Consider the following 20,456-nt stretch of genomic DNA (forward strand, 5'->3'; position numbering starts at 1 on the left):
GTAACTTAGATGGTTCTTCTCCCCAGGCAGGCCCCAGAGCTCGGCTCTCCTGAGGAGATACAGGAGGGGCTGAGTTTATTTTCAGCCCCAGAACATCCAGGCTGTGTCTGGAGGAGTTGCTTGGGCAGAGGTGTCAGCAGTGCCTGGGGATGTTCTGTTTTACTGCTCTGATTTCAGTGGTAGTCCAGCAGTTGTAGGTTGAGGACCACTGGTGCAAAAAACCAGAAATCCTGAGCTGATCCCAGGCAGTGCTGTTCAAGCAAGATAAGTTCCTTTAAAAAGAGAATTCTGCTGATTTGTTGTTTTGGTGCTCTGCTGAAGAAGGGATTCCCTGGTTTTGAAGCACTCTGCATGTTTTGTTGGTTTTTTTTGTTTTCATTTGCAGTTGTCCCATTTTGGGTTTGGCAGTGGTTTGTGGTGATGCTCACTCTGTGGAAGGGCAGGGACTGAGGAGTGGGAAGCAGTGCAAGTGGAGAGCTCCTGGCAGCATGATTTAGATTCCAGCTGCTTTTGAATCACAACTTTGGTTAATTACAACTTTGGTTAAATGGAATATTATTATCCATAGCTTATCTTGCAATAAAATATTTAGGCATACTGAACTTGCAATTAGGCATCCTAAATTGCTTTCTAAAATCAGTTACTTTTTTTTTTAAAATCTTTATGTTTCTTTGTACCAAATCTGCATAAGGTGAGATGAGGCCTTGACCAACCTGGTCTAGTGGAAAATGCCCCTGCCCGTGGAATGAGATGATCTTTAATGTCCCATCCATCCCTGTAACATTCTGTGATTCTGTGTGGGCTTTTGTTGGGGTTTAGTTTGGTTTGTTGAGGTTTTTTTTGCTACAGTGATTTTTCTCATCATCTTGAGCTCTCAAACAGACTGGGTAAAGCTCCAATTGTAACAAACTCATTCCAGCTCGTTATTGAAGTTCTAATTCCCAGTTAAAGGATAGGGGTGATAAGTAGGCTGACACCTGAGTTATCTAATTAGGATATGCCTCAATCCAAGTGCTTGCTGGGCCTAAGTTAATACTTTGCACAGAAGTAATTCCTTATTCATGGACTTGGTCATTTTTTAGCTCTCCTGCCATCCCTAATGATATTGCTGGCTGAGGCTGGAAGCTGAAAAGGTAAAGCTGCTGCTGATATTAAATTCATCAATCCTACCAGACTTGGCAGCAGCACACAGATCTGTTCAGGGGAATCTCCTCTCTTTCCTTTCTGCTGACTGAAGTTGAATGTTTTGCTGTAGCCATCTTTTCCATGAATCTTGGGAAACAGAGATATATTCTTCCTCACCTCATTCTGTTCCTTTAAAAATTAAGAACAGGCCAAGGAAGCTTAAACTAAGTTTGTGCCTCAGCCCTTGCAGTAAAAAGCGTGTTAGAAATGATCCAAGTGTACTTAATGACATTAAGCATCTTGGCAGCTGTGGAATGGCCTTTTACTGAGTCCCTGTTCTGTGATCACTTGAAAAACAAAGTTTTCTCTGCAAATTCCAGCACAGTGTTGTTTCTTTGAATTGCTTGATGCTCACAACTTCTGTCCTGGTTCTTGAGCACCTTTCCCAGAAATCCCAACCCAGACAAGAACTTGTCTTTCTGAGCTGCCCATTTGTGTGTTCATATTGTCCCTTACCCACTTATCCAACCCATTCTGCTGGGTTTGGAACTTAACTAAAAATACATCAACAGGTAAGCTGGATTTATTGTCTTCCTTATTTAGAAGATAAAGTTCCTTCCAAAAGGAAGATGTGGTGTCAGCCCAGGTAAATTCACATCATAACCTCTCCTTTATTTGCTTCCTGGAGTTCTCAATCTCTGTCACAGCATGGAAAGCTTTGGAGGGCATTTTGAGGTGGGACAGCTGTTAAACCTCTCCTCTTGTTTTGCTCCTGATAGATTTTACTTCATTTTTTAGCATTCTTATTAACACAGCTGCAGTGTCAGGAACCTGCTCATCAATTTCTTTCAAACTCCAGAAATACTTTATTTGCTCTGCTTGACATTTTTTGTCCTTGCTTATCAATTCTCTCAACCCTCCCTCTCATCTTTTGTCTCCACATCCTCCATCATTCCCCAGACTGAGAAAGCAGAGCATTGTTAGTCTTCCTGCCATATTTGAGAATTTTTCTTTCCTTTCTGTCCCATCCATATGGCCTCAGAGTCTCCATGTTTTGTCTGTTTTCCCCTTACAGTGGCTAAATAACCTTTTGGTGTTGATTTAATTTCCCCTAAAGTCTAAACCCACTTGCCTTTTGGCAATGCTCCCTTTTATTTCTGCTTTCCCACTGCTGAAACTGTTTCCCATTGCTGACCTGGAACCTGAATTCCTGTTTGGAGCAAGCAGTCATTTCTTGTACATGTTCCCCCTTTTCTTTCCAAGAGTTGGTTCTGATCCAAAGAGGGAAAATCCTTGTTGGGAATAGAGCTGTGAGGTAGTTTTTGGTTTAGAAACTCCAGACATGTCCTCTATGTTTCTGTGGTTTAAGAAGTTTAAAGTTCCAGGTGTTTTGTTGTTTGGGTTTGTTTTTTTTTTCAGATGTGACTCTTGCACCCAAGACCTTTTAGTTTCAGGTCTGCTTCTCCTTTGTTTCACGCCCCCAGTACTTCCAGCATCATTTCCCAAGTTCTTAGGTGGCTTTTCCTTGATTTTGAAGGCAAGTTGAAAGTTGTATTTCCTCTTGTTTTATTCCTTCTTCTGGTGGCACTGCCAAATCTTTATCTGTGCCCAGCTCTAACGCTGTGTGTGGGTTGTGTTTTCTCTTTGCTTTGAGGTTGCTCTTTCAAGGCTTTCAGTTTGTGCATGGAAGCAGTTCTGCACAACTTGCAGCGTGTCCATCCTGCTGCAAAAGCAGCTTTCAAAATGCTTCATCCTCCAGGCTGAAACATTTTGGAGTTTTCCCTTCCCATGCTTGCCTGTGGCAGAGCCTGTTTAGGAGAAAGAAGTTTCATTTAGCCTCCCCAAATCTGAAAAACACCGGATTGTGAATGTTGGTTTTTTTTATTTTTATTTTTTTTAAATCAAAACAAAAAAAAAGGAGGGGAAGGCACACAAAGAAGCTGTTTGTGCTTGTGAGCAGCTGTGCTGCAGGCATCAGTAGGTACTGGAGTGTTTTCCTGGGGTGGGGATGGCTGGAGGTGTGCTCCAAGAACCTGCTAATGGACTTGTGTGCACCCCGTGGTGGCTTATTGCCATAATGAGGGCTTGGTAGTAAAAAGAAGCAGAGGAAATGGATGGGCAGAGCACTTTGTAATGGAATTTTTGGTGAGGTTTTCCTTGGGGGAATTCCTGGCTGTACAATTTGGATATGCTTTTGTAACTGAGTTGCAGCAAAGGTAAATTAGACAGGAGAGAGCTGAAAAAGCATTCTAGAATTACTGAAAGGACAACTGTTGAAAGAACTTGAAATACTTCATTTCAATTGCTGTTCTGTCTTTAGTGGAATCCTTTGTCAGTTAGTTGACTGAGATCGATCTGGTTGGTTTCAAAAAAGTCCAAAATAATAAAAATAGATGGTAATAAAAACTTTGTGGAAGGTGGCTTGGATAATGGACTAAGCTACTGCAGTGCTCAGACTTCCTGTCTGCAAGGATATTTAACTGTATCTAATAAGGGGATAATAATGCCCCCTTCCTCTTATTTTGTCTCTAGATAATGTGGAAATCAATGAAGCTCTAAGAAAGCATAATGATTTATCTTCCTAAGATGCCTTTTTGAGGAACAGTGATTTCTCTGCTAAAGCAAAAGATTTTAAAACTTCTCTGGTATTTGGACTTTGCATTCTTGACTCACAGGGTGGGGAGGCCCTGGCATGGAGAAGATGTGGATTCCCCATCCCTGGAAGTGTCCAAAGCCAGGTTGGGTGAGCTTTAAGGCTCCATTCAACCCAAACCATTCCATGGTTCTGTGATCCCCAGTTGTGGTAAATCTGTGGGTGCAGGAGGGTTGGGTTGGGATTGGGCAGCTCTTAACATACCTGAGGATTTTGGCAGCATCCAGGTGCCAGTGAGGTCTCTGATGAATAAGAGCAGAAGAATAAAAGATGGGAAAAAAGGAATCCAGGTCAGCTGAGACTCTGAGGAAGGTATGGCCAGGTTGGTGGGGTGGGCAGGAGCAGGATCTCTGGAAGTGTCTGTGCACTGCTGTGGGCAAGGATGGCAACGTGAGGATCAGCACTTTGGGAAAATGCCAGGATTGTTAACAGATGACTAAATAAAAGCCAACCCACTCATAATTCCTGGGAATCTCACTGTTTGGAGTCTGGTGTGTGCAAAGCTGTGCTGAAACAGAGGAAAAGCAATCCTAACTTTTAATTTTGGGGGGGATCAGCTGAAAGTGTTGATCTCCAGTGGAGGCAGCTCGTGCAGCCAGGCACTGCCTCTCCAATAGATGTCACTGCAATCAACAGCAAACAGAGATGATGCTCACAGGGGAAGATGTAGCTTGGAAAAAAGCTTCAAGCTTTTTGAAAATAAAACATTGCAAAAGTAGTAATTGTGCAAGATTTAATGTTCTTAAATATAGTACCAAGTGTGTTTAATACAGTGGATTTCCTTAGATCAGGCAAGAGCCAGGATTAGACAGACAGAGCAGAGACTTTCATTTTTCAGCTCTGTGTTAATCTCTATTTAATGTGACTCTGTGCTGCTAATCTTCTTTTCCCATTCTTCTTCTGACCCATAATTAGCTCAAATACATGGGGTTTGTAAGCAGCCCTGAGATCAGATCCAGAACGTGCTGGGCAGAGCCACAGAGCTGCCCTGCCACACTGGGATGGGTGAGGGAGGTGCTGGCACTGCACTTTGAGGCTGTGGGCTCCTTTGGGGTTTTGTTGTTGGGCTGGTTTCTTCACTCTCTTTGTGAGTCACACGCACAGTTATCATCTGATGAAGTATTGCAAGAGGAAATTACATTTTTGATGAAGTAATAGTAAAATTGCAGCTTGGACTTCTTGTGGTTTTTTACTGTGTGCTTGACATAATGCACTGAACAGATGGCTGTGTGTGTGCTGTGAGACATATTCTAAAGGAAGGACAATGAACTTTAAAAACGAACAAATTAATGATATTAACGAAATAACTGAGTATTCTGAGTTGTTTTAAATGTAGCTTTTGGAAAAGAGAATTAGTAGGACTTCCCAAAATAACTAAGTATGTTTATAAATTCAGAGAGAGATTTTTATCTTTGCTTTTTTTTTTAATTACTAAATTAAGGATTTTGAGTCTTTTCAGCATTTCAGTTCAGCATTCATTGCAGCAAAACTAATATTGCTTGTTTGGGGTTTCAACAAAACACAAGTTATGATGAAGTTTGAGCCTTTTTATGCTTATAATGACAGATTGGTTTTGTTTTCTGACATTAAAAAAAAAACCAAAACAAAACAAGCAAACCCTGTGCCACAAGCACATACCAGTGTTGGGAAACTGCAGCATCGGAGAACAACGGATTTAATGAAGCCGTTTGTGGGAGAGAAATTAATTTTTAACCCCTGTAGCTCGCAGGAAGAAGGATGCTCAGATAAATAAGATTATTAACTGCTCCTTTGCCATGCAGTGGGTCATTAAGCAGGAAGGCACCTGCAGCTGCCAGCCACACAGCCACGCTGGGGGTGACTGGTGTTTGGGGATGGAGATGTCATTCGGATGCTGGCAGAGCACAAACAGCAGCTGGGAGCATCCGTGGGTCAGATGTGGGAATCCAGGGATCTGCTGCTCCCTGCGTGCTTCCACAGGCAGCTCTCCTCTGCTGGCAGATGTGACTGGGAGCTTGTGGGCAGCCTGAAATTAATATAATTGATGGCATCTCGTAATAGAAACAGACAGACGGTTTGCCCTTAAGGAGAGAAAAATCTCAGCAAAATAGGCCCAAGGTCGTCAGAAGAAAGACAAGCCCTGAGCCTGTGTGTGATGAGGATTTGAGCTGCTTACAGCCCTGAATGTTTGTCAGGAATGCAGATTTCCTGAGTACATGCTGGTACAGCAATGGTACAAGGGGGTTTCCCAGGTAAGGATTCACGTCTGTCTCTATGTCGTGTTTGTTTCCAGCAAGTCATTTTTTAACCATTTTTAGTGATAATTTAGAACTAGCGAAGTGCTGGAGAAAGAAAATAATAGCAGAGATCTTTTTTTTTTTCCTTCAGTTTGAAGCATGGACATATAGCATGATTGGAATATTGAATGCATTTAACATCTTTAAAATATTTTCTCTTGTGTTTGCTTATAAATCATTGCTTCTGTATGTGCCAGTGCTTAACATTCTTGTATACAAAACTGACTGGAGCACACAGTGCTTAAAGTATAAGAATTCGTAGCATTAAATTTCTTGCTGTATAGAATAATCTACTCTTCCATAACTGTTATTGTAATGCAGAGACAGATGGCTGAATTTTCTTCACTTTGCTTGTTAAGAATGTGTTAGGTAAATGTTTTTAGACTAAAATAAAAAGCTGCTGGGAATCTAAACTGAATATTCAGCATTTTCGTGGCTGAAGGAGGCAAAGCAAGAATAAAGCAATGTGATAGTAAACAAATGAGCTATTTGCAATGAAGGATAATCTAATCTTTAAATATTGCCTGAGATTGCATTTGTTCTTAGGTAAGATCTTTTCTTCCAACACCAGCCAGGTACCCAGAGAATAGCAGTGAGATGCTGGGCATGAAATACCCTGATTTGATGTTAGAAGGTTATTACATTGTCTGGGGCTTGGTGCAGGTGGCTGATGTTGTTTGGGATCTTTGATCTCGCTCCGGTGCTACAGATAAGTAATTTCAGATAGAAGATAATGTCTGTGGTGTAAATCTGTAAACACAGGCACAAACTTGCTAAGAGAGGATGATCCAAGTAGGTCTTTATGTATTGCTCTCACCAAAGTACTCTTTAATATCACTGCAATGACTTGCAACCAAAAATATGTTAAAAGGATGTAAATATTTAAATAGGTAAATGAAAGGCAGACACCGGCTCGTAAAAGGTGGTTATGTGTTTATATTCTTGACTAATAACTTGATTTTTAGATGGGAAGATATCTTTCATCATTGCCACCGTAAATGATGTTGCTCCAGTGCACAGAGAAAAAAAAAATTAAAAAGAAAACTCCACAGTGCCTCATGTCTTGCCCAGACTAGCACAGCATTGCTTCTAGTTAGAATACAGAGCAGATTATTTGCATAATAGCTCTGTAACAAAATGATCTGCTTGGTTTAAGCAGTAGCTCTCCCAATACCTAGTGGAAGTAAGGCTCTAACAGAAGGGAAATATAAAAAATGCTAAATGACAATAATTTTATTCTTTACAGACATTACCTAGTTTTGCATGGTATTGCAGCAATTGAGGCAGCTGTCCAGAATCACTTCTTGAACTGTCAGGAGAAAGTTGAAATAATTTTTTGCTTCTCAGTCTAAAGACTTGATTCTTCCTTATTCCCTGTCGTGTCATCACTTTGAGCAGGTGTGTAATTGCTCTTTATCAGGGTAGGTGGCATTTAAAGAGCAATCCAGAGTATTTATCTCTAGGTGTGCTGGCTGCAGTGCACTGTGGCTGTGAATTTTCTCTGTGACCAGTGAAAATTTTCTTTATGCCTTGTAATGGCCACGTGTGTATTGAAAACTGATTGCAAGCTAAAGACATTAGGAAGGAAATCTATATGTAGATATATTTGTGTGTGTGTGCTGGCTGCATTAGATGAGCATCTCTATTTTCAAATTCAGAACACTTTGGCCATATTGGCTTTAGGGGAGAGGTGGCAGCTGGCTGAAGGGCAGGTGGTTCTTTCTGCTGCCCCAGAAGCAATAATGAGCCTTTTATAATCAGTGTGGTGATGTGCATGTCTGTTTTCTTCATCAGTGCTTGGAGACCGTGGCTTGTGCTTCCCTCTCCCTGCTTCCCCAAAAAGTTTTTGGAGGAAATGTTATATTCTGAAGTTGCCCCTGGATCCCTGGAAGTGTCCATGGCCAGGTTGGACAGGGCTTGGAGCAGCCTGGGATGGTGGAAGTGATTTGGATCATTTGTCCTTGGTGCCCAGCTGGAGCAGGAATTGTTTTGTGTCCCTGCTCTGTGCAGAGCTCCCCATCCCCTCATGTGAAGCCCAGCCCCACACACTGAAGCAGCTCAGAGTCTGAAAACCCAAAACCTGAGGCATCATATGGTGGATTGAGGGAGCCAGGAGAGCTCTGTGCAAGGATGAGCACGGGCAGCTTGTGAGTGAGGGCTGGGAAAGAGGTGGGAAGGGATTTTGTGGGGAATGGGGAGCTCAGCAGAGCCTTTTGGGGCCTGAAGGATTTGTGTGTGCAGGAGGGATGATGGGGATGGGCATGGACAGGCCTTGCACACGGACACGGGGATGGGGAATGTTGTGAGGGCTTCAATGAGTACTGCATTGAAAATTGGATTGAAATTGGATGAAATTGGATTCCTACAGATTTCTGTGGGAAATTCACCTGGCCTGGGTGTGCAGGAAGGTGTGAGCTCCACTTTGAGCTTTTCCTGTGGCTGGAGCCTTCCTGAGGCCTTCCCTTGGGGGAATTCTCTGGCTTTATTAAAGTGTGAGCTCACACCGAAGCCTTTCCCCCAGTCAGGGTATTTATCAGATTTCTCTCCTGCCTGTTTTCATGAACTTTTTACAGCACCTTTGGGATCCCTGCTCCACCACGAGATTTTTTGCCAGTCCAGAGGTTTGGGCGCAGGAGCTTGGATTGCACATGCTGTGTTCCTGTAGAAAAACAGAATAAAATTAGCTACCCTATTAGACCTAAGCTTCATTTCTACTAAGAGACTGAAATATAATTAATAAACACTGGAGCATGACCCCTGGACTGCCATTGGGAGGACCTGGCATCTCTTTGGTGGGTTGCCATCTGTTGGATGTCTTGCTTGGCCATCTGTCATAAGAGACACGAAGCATCTTGAGACCTGTGGAGCTCCACACCACAGTTCCCAGAGGGCAGGTGGCCCTGTAAATTTAAAAATAAAATAAAATAGAAAGCAGGATCCTTAGAGCTCCAGCTTACCCTAAAGACAGTGTTTATTACTGAGGAGTAAGTTGTGGATGCATCTGAATCATCTTATTTGATGGCTAAATTCCATAAGAGGGAAAAAAATCAATTTAATATCCAGCCAAAAAGAATTACAGTAAAAATTACCATACCCCACTCTTACTTTTCCCTCAGGTGTTTATTTTTTAACTTTCTCTTAGTTGATTTGCTCCTCCAGTCAGAGTGGAAAAAGTGAGTATTTAATATAGTAAAGTTTATCCATTTAGCTCTTCCTCCTGGATTAATCCTTGGAGATGGATTTCTTTTGCCAGAAGGAAGAAGAGAGAGAGCTTGACATATTGCAAGTCTGTGCTCACATACATCATCAATTTCCTGATTATAATTTGTTTCATTTCAAAAATGCCCAAAGCTTAATGCATTAATATCTTTATTTTGTTAAATACATTAGAAAAGAAGCTATTTGTTGTATAATAACATATTTTGGTACTGAAAAAAAAAAAGAAATCATCTCTTCAAATACTCTGTTCACTTCTTTGTGATACAATTTTTCTCCTGCAGAAAAATGAATGCCTTGCTTAGCACCTCTTATTTGAAGGAAAGGTGTCTGACCCTGGCACTTTTAATTTACTCTTTTGTGGAAGAGAAAACAGATCTGCCAAGCTCTGTCCTTTGGAGAGCTTAAAAATAATCAGAATAGAATTTCCAATACAAAATATTGTTTTGTTTAATCAAATCTATCAAGTGTTATGATGTCATAAGTGCAGCACAAACCTGATTAACTTCTCCAGTAGACTCTCAGGACAGCTGATTAAATAAGGTTTATGGCTTATTTAGGGAGAGCATGCAACTGCTTCGTGATCTCACAGGATTATTCAGTGGGGGATTTGTGTGGAGAGGAATTGTTATCCCTCCCTCTGTTGGGGTTCCCCTGCCCCACCTGATGGGACAGGAATTTGGCAGCTGTAAATGCAGAGGTTGCTGCCTGACTAACACTGGAAAAAGATCTCTGTTCTCATTAGCACTGGGCACCCACTGATTTTCAATTTCAATTTATTTCACTTGAGACAGTTGAAAATTCTTCCTAAAACTCTTGCTGTCTCATTTTAGGAGAGACCTTTGAATGAATTCTTTGTTTAGTTGGTGCCTTTCTCTTTTGGAATACCAGCCATAGCCCAGCAGTGTGTTTTCAGCCTGGAAGTTTGTATTTTAGGAGTCTATCTACACAAGAAGTGTTCACTTGGTCATCCTCTCTAATGAAAACCTCCTCCAGGAAGGAGGAATGGATTTGGAGGAGTCGGGCACGAGAGCTGACTTGGGCAGAGGAGGGAGGAAGGACCTTCTCCTTCATCTCCACTTCTCCTGGGCTAAAACAGGATCTGAAATCAGAGTGCTGGGCTGTGATTGACACATCAGACACCAGAAATTGGGTCGTGAGAGCTGAATAAATGGAAATACCTAGCAAAAAAGAATTATTATTGTGTATTTATGAGCAGAAGGGGCCTCACAGTGGAATTGTAGGGGTGCATTTGTTTTGTTCCAAGGTGCAGAAATCTGCAGCAGTGCCAGGTGTCGCAGTCATTTTTCACTCATGTTTCATTTTACCTCAGCAATCAGAGGCAAGTTGTGACATTGGGAAACTCAGGTTTGTACCTAAACAGAGCCTGGTGACTCAAGTACAGTTTGATACTCAAAAGTGGTCAGGTAGTTTGTAAATGTTTGAGGAGCTGCAGTTGGTTTGATGGAAGACAGCAGAGTATGAACCTAACAAAATACTGATAAAATAAATAATACTGATAAAATATATTAAAATAATAATATAACATATGAAAATTAATGATAGTAATACTGATGTAATAAATACTGCCTAAATTTGAAAAAAATGAGATAAACCATCTGAGTAGCATTGTGGGGCTGGTCAGGTCTTTTCCATGAGTGAACTCACTGTCACCTCCTGTCCTCTAAAAGCTAGATATGCGGCTTTTTAATATTTAGCTGCTTTTTAATTTAAATTGGCTTTGCATTTCATATAAATTGAACACTTTCTGCTTTTAACACGCACTGGAAGTTTTAAAAGGCAATCTGCATAGAGATCTGAGCATACTCTGACCCATTAGCATAATTTTCCTGAATAGCTTTTTTCATTTAAAGTATGTGTGCACCCAGAGAATTGAGAGGAATCTGGACCCAGCACTGACCGTAGTAAAAATCCAGCTTTTGCCTTTTTCCCCAGCAGCCTGAAACAAAGAGCTTTTCTCTCCACAACCCCTTCAGAGGGAATGGAAACAGCTTATCAAACCTGAGCAACTTGTTAGGGGCTGAGAGAGGATATTTTTCTTTGCTGGCCTGCGAATAAAAGCTGGGAGTGTGAAGCTGAGAGTTGTCAGCTGGAGAATTGTGGAAGTGTTTGTGGGGTGGCAGAGCCTCCTCTGAGGTCACTGCACAACGAGCTGTGTGTGAAACCCAGAGACAGAACCCTTGGCAAAGTGGAAATGAGGCTATTAAAAACAGGTTTGATCACCACAGACCCGCCATTATCTGCCAGGAGAATAACAATGCTTCTGTTAAATATCCCAGTTTTAAAGGAAAACGTGGCAGTAAGGGCATTTTTTTCTTGTATTAATTTTAACTGGTGTGTTTGTGTGCAGGGTTTTAATTACTAAGCTGTTGTTTGTATTTTAATTACATTCTCATGTCTCTCCAAATGCAAACAGTATATGTTGTTAGGAAAAATATAAAGTATAGAAGGAGAGCTCTTCACAATATCTGATGTAATTAATTAATTAACCAAATGTATCATAAATTTTATATTTCCTTAAATGTTTATATACCTTCTCTATATACTTAAAATACTTAGATTCCCATAGTAGGCCTAAAAAAGGAACGTGCAATGTTAATACAATATTTTGGTGCAAGTAACTCTATTTTTGCAGTACCTAGCTTGACAGTTACAATCAATCTTCAGCAAAACAACTAAAACCTAAAAATAGAGAAGAGAATTAAAATTTATCATTAAGATTGCCATTGAATTAATTCACAGCTGAAGTAGCTGGTCATGATCAATCTTCTGTGGGGCTTCTTGCTGTTGAGGCTCTCTCTGTAATTCCCAGCCCAGCTCCGTGGGCATTTTCCTGGGTTTTACACTCCCAGTGATTCATCCAGCTCTAAATCTGTTCAATCACTGTCACAGCACATTTAAAAACTGCTGTGCCAGCAAATGTAGGACTTCTGGGGTGGGGGTTTTTAATCCAAAAGTTTCATGTAGTCATTGTCAAGTCCCTGTGAGGTGGCTTAGTTGTGTCTCAGGGCTCTGCTGCCACAGCAGAGAGAGGTTGGGACTCTCCACCACCTCTTATCCCAGTGTCATTTCCTCCTCTTCACCTGCTCTTCCACAACCAGCTCCTTAGTCTTTTTTTTATTTTTATGGCTTGTTAGTGCTGCTGTTCTGGTTTTATGTGAAGTTTTACATTGTTGGAGTTCTTTCCTACATTTCACAGCGCCTGGCGGTTCCCCTGGAGACCTTCCTTGGAGGATGTTGTGTAGATCTTTGGACTCATCAGCACAGGCTGGGTTTGCTGCTCAAAAAGTCTTTATTATTAAGTCCAAATTTCGCTAGTCCCACTCTAGAGGGAGAAGGTTCAGGCTTTACTTACTGCAGGTTCTTAAATTAATGGAATTAAATGAATCACTAAGTGAGAAATGTCTCCTCACCTTGACTTCTGGGAGGTGTTGTCTGTGCTGCCTCTTGAAGTTACTTACCATTGGCCCCCTAAAAATCTTCATTAGATAACAAACCCTCAGTTTCTGACAAGAGTCTGATGTGGTTCTCTTTAATTAGACTCCATGCAGAAAGATTCCAAGATAATGGCTGTGCCCATTGCTTTGTGGGAACATTATTATTAGAGATAAAACACTGTCAGGATCAGCTTACATTGTTCCTGTCAGGGCAGGAAGAATTTAAATGTTCACAATATTCGTTTGTCTGCATTGAGACCAAGTGGAGAAGGCAATGGATTAGAATTCCCAACATTTAGGATCATCAAATGAAGGAGCAGCTCGCAAATCCAAATGTAGGGAACAGGTCATAGATTCTACCAGGGCAAAGTGAGCAGGAGCAGGGCAGAAAACCTGATCCTGCCAGGAGCTGCATGAGCCTTGTGGGTCACTCCCACCTCCTGGGATCCTGTGGTTATGTGAGAGTAGTTTAGGAAAGACATTTCTGCCCCAGTTGGGAGATTCTCCAAAACTGAGGTGGGAAAGGGGTCCTTAAAGCAGCTGGAGTGTGGTGCTGGTACATCCTTAAGGATCCCTGTTGCACAGCTGGAATTTCCCTGGGACTTTGCAGTCTTTCCTGATGTTCCTGCCCTGTTCTCACACCCAGCCTTCCCTGAGAGCTGTGGGAGGCAGCAGCAGGGCTCTTTTCCTCGGGGAGCAGAGATAACTGAGCCTTATCTCCAGGATGCTCCCGAGCTGGGGAGCTCTGGGGAGTGCAGGGTGTTGGCTTTGAGTAACTTCAGCTGCACAGTGCCACAAAATGCACTGGGATATTTACATCAGAGTGTTTCTCTGGGATTTTTCTCTTAAAAAAGGTATCTACAGCAGCTGTCATTGCAGCCCACCTTACATTTAAGGATTTAATTACTTCAGAAATGCCTTCTTCTGGCATAACCACAACATGATTTATTTTTACACATTACCATTTGTATCCTCACAGTGGATTTTATCCAAAGTTTTGTTGCTCTTTGGTTGTGTTTCATCAAGCAGTGGCAGTGTGATGCTCCAGGAGGGTGTCTCCTGTCTGGAGGAAGCCAGGGTCCCAGAGCTGCCAGTGCTTTGCTGCAGAGCCTGCAGGACCTCGGGAGCAGCAGCTGGAGCAGAGGCATTCCCAGCTCAGCTCCAGTGATTGCCACAGCACCCAGAGGAGGTCACTTCTGAGGAAACCAAGTGCTTTCTTGGGGGTTCATGCATCATTGGAAAGGCAAATGAGTGGAAGGATTGTGTGCAGGGGAAGGAAGATTCCCTTATAATCACCAATTATTAGCATGGGATGCTCTATTTACCACACTTCCACTTAAATCTCCTTTTAAAAGATAAACACGGGTATGAATAGACTCGTCATGGCCTTCTCATCTAATTAAAAAAAGGAAAATATGCAATATCTCTTCCTCAGAGGACTTACATGTTGTGTAATGGAAGTGCAGCCTCAGAATGAAGCTTTGGGCCTGAATAAGGAAAAAAATTCTGGGTAAAAACTCAGTTTGTGCAGAATGTTGTTGTGAAATGGTGCAAGCACTGGAGATGCTCTCTGGTGTTATGGACCACAGTTTCCCTGGTTTTCAGTCACTTTTCTCCCCGCTGTTGTCTTTGGGGGTGTGATAGTTCCCTTGATTATAGGAAGAAGTAATTAATGGTTAACAGTTTCTAAAGGCTGAAATGGTACTTGAATCAGATTGTGGAGGCTCTCATTATCCCCTTCTTCCTGGATGGGTTAACAAGCATCAGCAGAAATTTCCACTTCCTGCTGTAAAAAGTGATGTGAGGGACAGGTGGGATTTAAGGAGAGAAGGAAAGTTTCCTTCTGTGAGCTGAGAATGAGAGGAGCAAAACACAACTGGAGCCTGAGCTGGAGGGAGCAGCAAAAAGAAACTTGGAGATCCCAAATAAGAGCCCAGATCTTTCACACAAAACAAGAGGAAAAGAAGGAACCTTCAGCTGAGGGTAAGAATATTGTCTCAGGAGAGTTTAATGCCTGCTTGTTTGCACTTGAGGTCTGTATTGGGTGAGCTGTATTTGTCATATTTGTCAGGGTGTGCAGCCCACCCTGGGCTGTTTGTGGCACCTGGTGCATGCTCTCTCCCTCAAGGGATTTAAAGTAATGTTAGAGTATTCTGGCTGGCAGTATTTTGGGGAAGAAGGGGCCATGGAGCTCTTCTTCTTGACTGGAGGAATTAATTGAAGTCTGCCAAAGGGAAAATAGGAATGCTGAGTTTTGTTTTTCTCTGCAAATCATCGCTTCAGGTTTGGGAAATGATTTCCAAATGGTGTAGGCAGAGCAAAGTGCTGCCAAAGGGATGTCACAGGGAGATTGGAGGGGATGCTGAGTCTCTGGGCCAGGTGGGAAGCTCTCTCTGCCCCCAGGTTTGGAGATAACAGCACTCACAAGGATGTACCTCTCATCACCTGAGGGAGGGGGACTGCTGAGAACAGCATCTCTGGCCCTTCCATTTAGATATTCGAGTACAAATGCCCTATTTTTCTCATGCTTGCTGATCACTGAGAGAAGAATTGCAATGATTTAATGGAATTTAGAAAAGCATTACAAAAATACTCTTATTTTTTCATGAAAGCTTATGAAAACAGATGAGTGCATCGCATTTGAGATAAGGTTTGAAGAACTGTCTGCCTCCTTGGAGCTGAATAGAGGGCTAGTGGGAAGATTAAAACAATAAGCTTATTATATTATTAGTAGTGGGAGAATTCTAAACCCCATTTGTTCAATTATGGTCCCTTCAATATGCTTATTTAGGTTCTTGTAAATTGTAATCAGTAAATTAGACGGGCTGCCCTCACAGCTCTAGGGTTAGCTTTCAAGGGACTTCCTACATTAATTTTTTTTAATGTTTGTAGTGAAATCAGGAAGGGAATTGGTTGCTTGATATGCAGGGCTGGCTGTGTGCAGGGGATGCTGCCTGCATGCTGATGTCTGTCACTGCCCAGTGAGGAGCAGTGCTGCTGCAGCGCTGCCTGAGCCGTGCTGGGGAGGGCCAGGATGGAACCAGGTTTTGTGCTGTGGGGTAAAAATGGGAGATAAATGCATTAGAACCAGCACGGGCTGATAAATGGCATCTCCAAAAGCCAGCATATGCTGCTGACAGAGATCTGAGGTGACACAAGAGGGATGGAAAATCCCCACCATCACCTTCTGTATTCAGATATCAGCTCTTGTCTGTCTTTGTGGTCTTTTTCCCCTTTTCTTTATGTTTTGCCTTGACATATTTAATATTGAGCATTTGGTACTGAACCACATCACCTTGCTGAGTCACCCAGAGCCTTTTCTTCCCTATTTTACCTTTTCTGGATGGACTCTCATCACACAGAGACACTGTTTTCCAAAGCAACACCTCTTCCCTTTCAGCTCATTTACCTGGAGGTTTCAGCAGGTTTGGGAAGCAGGCTCTTCAGCAACTGCTTTTATATATCTGTCATTTAAAGAGCCTTCCTGAGAAGTGGTGGCTGGGTCTGGCGTTGCAGATAAATTGTGTGTTTGTTGCAGTACTAGATCGTGCAAACTCCAATATCCTGACCATATTGTCCCCATTTATTTCTTTTATCTCTCTGTTTAATATAATAGGAATAGTGGCTGAGGCAGGGAAACATATGCAGCCGCATAATAGTGGATTGTTTGGGAGCAATTGTCTTCCATTTCCAGGGCTTCCCTTTGAAATGTAATTGCCTGCTAATATAACAGGGAAATATCATTGCAGGAGTGATCACTAAAGCGTTTACTCGTGCTTTTGGCTCCTGCTACATCTGTGTGGTGTTTTTTAAGAGAAGCTGGCTGCAGTATTAGCTGGTGAAATATCCTTGGTGAGATGTGTTTGCAGAAGTTGTGATGGGCATATTGTCACCGAATGTGGAAACGAATGTGGAAACAGCCCCGAGCAGTGCCAAAACAAGAGACACCGAGTCCCATGTGTGATGCAGCGACAACAGAATTACAATTGCCTCGTGTAAAGTATCTGGTAATGAAGGCAGATAATGGAATTCTTTGCAAAAGCAGATGCTAACTGGCTCCCCAACCCTAGGCAGCCAGCTGAAAACTGATACCAGCTGGAGGGGAGAGAAAACAGCTGAAAAGGGCATTGAAGGGAAGATGCCTTAGATGCAGGTTTGTTTAAGCAGTAAATACTTGTTTAAAATGATTTTGTGGGATCATTATTGAGAGGCAAGCTGAGCCTACCCTGACAGTGCTGTAGGGAGTCAGCTGGATGCCCAGAGGATGTTTGTATGCAGATTGGATGAGCGAGGCAGCACCGCTGGGAATTTGTTGTCATTTATTGCCTGGCCAGGACAGCCCTTCCAGGGACTGGGGAGAGCCAGAACCTTCTGCTGGCCAGGCAGGAGGCAGCCTGTGCTAGGACAGGCTTGGTTTTAAAAGCAGGGGTGCCTCTACTTGTCCCTTCTCCAGGACAGCAGTGCCTCCTGCCAGGATGGAAATGGGGCTGGCTCAGAGCATCCTCCTGCCTCCCTCCCTCTGTTTTACCTGTTAGTCACCTCAGCCATCTCAAACCACGGAAGAGTTGCTTTGGAAATGAATGTGATGATTTAGAAGCAAGGGCTGAGTCCACACAGAGGCTTCCTTCTGTTGTAAGTAAGGATTTCTTCCAACAGGTAATGAAAAAACAAAAAACACCAACCCAGCTCCTTAACAAATAAAGCAACCAGCCCTGCAGTTGGTCTCTGCTTTTTGCCCAGATGGGTTTTTTCTTTACCCCAAGATTTGTTCCCACAGTGGGGCATTTTGGCAGGGCTGGAGCACAGAGCTGGGGTTCAATCACCAGGTTTCCAGACCTGGCCCAATGCAGGAATTTTAGTGGGGCTTTGTCCCATCCCAGGCAATTGCCTAACCACTGGTTTTTGAAGGACTAAAGCTCACTTTTAGTTCCAGCCCAGCTCGGAAATGAATACACATGTGCTTCTGGACTGCCAACATTTCTCCCATGTGAGAAAACTCATTTTGGGGAGGAAGCACCGTGGAATTACAGACTTATTCACAGAGGGACTCTGTCTGCAGGCAGAGGCTGGAGCAATGTGTGTTTCAGTGTCACAGGGCTGCTCCTGCTGGGGAATTGTACTGACGAGCCAGGAATGAGTTTTGAGGCAGTCTCTGAAGATGTACAGCTTCATCTGCACTTCATTTAAACGTGTGTGTGTGTGTGTGTGTGTGTTCCTGCTCCTTCAGCTCCTGTCTGTGCACCCGGCTGTGAGTTGTTCAAGTGATGCTTGAACATGTTCCTTGCTCCTGGCAAACAGCAGTGAGATGTGTTACCCATGTACAGCCAGCAGTGCAGGGAGCTGTGCAGAAGGTGATGGACAGCAGCCCTCCAGCTCCAATTCTTGGTTTTTAGCCACAAAAATGCAAGCAATAAGAAAAAACATTTTCTGCTGTGTGCCCAGTTGTGGGTGTGCTGCAGCTCTTTGCTGTGCTGTAATGAGTTATTTGTCTAATTGTGGTGGGCAGCAAATGCCCTAGAGCTCTGCAGGTCTGGACTTGGCCTGCTGGGCAAAGAAATTAAACCTCAGTGCTGTGACCAAACCAGGTGTGGCTGTGTGGGGCTGCATCTCCTTTGCTTTCAGCAACTCCATTTTTGAGACCCTTCCTGTCTTGCTGTTCTGTTACTAGGAAGACAAAACAGTTTCCAAATCCATCCTCTAATTACAAGTTGACCCCATTAGTTAAGAAATACATTAAAGAGCCATGCAGCTACATGGATTGCCATTTATTTAACGCAGTTACATGAATTTTTGGGGGCATCTAATAGTAGCAAATGAGCTTTCTAATTTTTTTTTGTGATACTGTGATTTTGTGCAGAGCTCTGTAGGGCTTTAGCAGCTTTCCAGGGATAACATCTCACCCTGGCTGTACACCCTGGGGATTTTGGGCTCGGGCACTGGGGGTTTTGAGCGTGGCAGGAAAATGTCAGCCTGGAAATACAGCAAGGGGAAGGCTGGTTGCTCTCAGTGGGTAATTCTCTTGGGTGCAGCTGGGGCTGGAGATGGGAAGCTGCTCTCCATGTCCCAGTGGGCTCTGCCAAGGCACAAGGGGCTGCTGCAGCTGGAACAATTACTCAGGAAGGACCCTTGGAGAGAAGAGCCACTGGGAACATCCCACGTTCAGCTGAATCACCCTGACAGCACAGGGGCTGTGAGAGGAACATCTCTACCTCATCTTCTTTCTCCTCAGCAGTTTTTATTCACTTTCGGTTGCCTCCCTCTCACCTTCCCCTTTTCCCTCTTTCTTGTTGTCATGGGAACATTCACTACAGCAGTTAAATCATACTATTAAAATATGCTTCCCCAGGAGGGTGGTAGTAGCTAATATTGATCTAGCTCCTGCTGCTGACTCAGGGATATGGTTGAACATATAATATCCCTTATTTCTCCTTTTCATGCATAATGCAGCAGTTTCTCTCACCTTGGGCTCTGTGCTAAAGGTGACACCCAGCCATAGGGGTGTACTTTGACTTGCTCTCTCAAACGTGTGGCCCAGCTGAAGGGTGCAGGTGCTGCTTTAAACTGGCTTTCAAATCTACAAAGGGAGAGCAGACAGGGAAGAGCTGCCCTCCCCAGCAGTGCTGATAGATGTTTGTATGCCAGTGGTGAAAAGACACTGAGATTAACCTGTCAGCATCCCCAGCCACGCTGTGTGCTCCCAATAACTCTGCAAATATATCGAGCTCTGTCACAGGAATGCTTGAAATGCAGATGAAAGACAAATAGCTACCTTAATATCAGGTGAGGCTGCATTTAAAAATGCAATCACTCATCTGCATCATCCCTGACATCTGCTCTGCCTAATCAGCCCGTGGAGTTAAGCGGAGCGTGCTGGGAAGATTCCTGAGTCACCAGGAGGAAGCAGAAGGTTTTACCTTGAGATGTGAGCTTGCAGTAATGTTTGTGCCATTAAGGGCTTCACTTTCCCGCAGTGGTTAATTAACCAGCTTGAACTTTACGAGAGTTTCCTGAATTTGATAGGTTTTGTAAGGTAAAGGTGCCTCTGGAATTTCCTTGTTTACCCTCCTTTCAGAAAAGTTTTGGTTTGGAACCAGGCTGTTGTGCAAATAATTAAAAATAGTGTGGGTTTTGTGTGAAAAAACACGGTTTACAGCTGATGCTGAATTTTGCTGTGTGACTGATACACACAGAGCAAATGATATTTTAGAGTCTGTGCTGAAAAGACCTCTGTTAAAAGCACTTATTTGCTGAGAAGCCATAAATTTCTGGCATATTTGTGCCTGTTGTTGAACATCTGCACATAACTCACTTTATGTTCTAACTCCCTTTATGTTTTGACCTTCCCAGAAAAAATCAGGCAGAGATATGCAGATCTCCCGGGAGAGTTGCACATTATTGAGCTGGAGAAAGACAAGAATGGGCTGGGGCTCAGCCTGGCTGGCAACAAGGACCGCTCCAGGATGAGCATCTTCGTGGTTGGGATCAATCCCGACGGCCCCGCGGGACGGGACGGGCGGATGCTCATCGGGGATGAGCTCCTGGAGGTAAAACTCTGCCCTGGGTGCCTTTGGGGATGGGTTCCTGGAGGTAAAACTCTGCCCTGGGTGCCTTTGGGGATGGGTTCCTGGAGGGAAAACCCTGCCCTGGGCGCACTTTGGGGATGAAATTCTCTGGGGAAAACTCATCCCTGAATCACTTTGGGGATGGGGAATGAGCACCTGGAGGTAA

At 43.3% G+C, this 20,456-nt stretch overlaps 1 protein-coding gene across 6 annotated transcripts in view; it reads left to right on the plus strand.

The window, feature by feature from the left end:
* The window catches only part of PATJ (PATJ crumbs cell polarity complex component), a 138,924-nt gene that overhangs the window by 61,889 nt on the left and 56,579 nt on the right, over window positions 1–20,456 (plus strand). For all 6 annotated transcript variants that reach the window (XR_005627700.1, XM_039711657.1, XM_039711659.1 and 3 more), the window contains one exon: window positions 20,076–20,272. Coding sequence is in view for 5 of the 6 variants with exons in the window: in XM_039711657.1 (XP_039567591.1) it covers window positions 20,076–20,272 (197 nt within the window). In the remaining variant the exon portion in view is untranslated. The remainder of the gene's footprint in view (window positions 1–20,075; window positions 20,273–20,456) is intronic.

This window comes from Passer montanus, unplaced genomic scaffold (assembly GCF_014805655.1).
Source record: "Passer montanus isolate IOZ18808 unplaced genomic scaffold, ASM1480565v1 scaffold25, whole genome shotgun sequence".
NCBI lineage: Eukaryota > Metazoa > Chordata > Aves > Passeriformes > Passeridae > Passer > Passer montanus.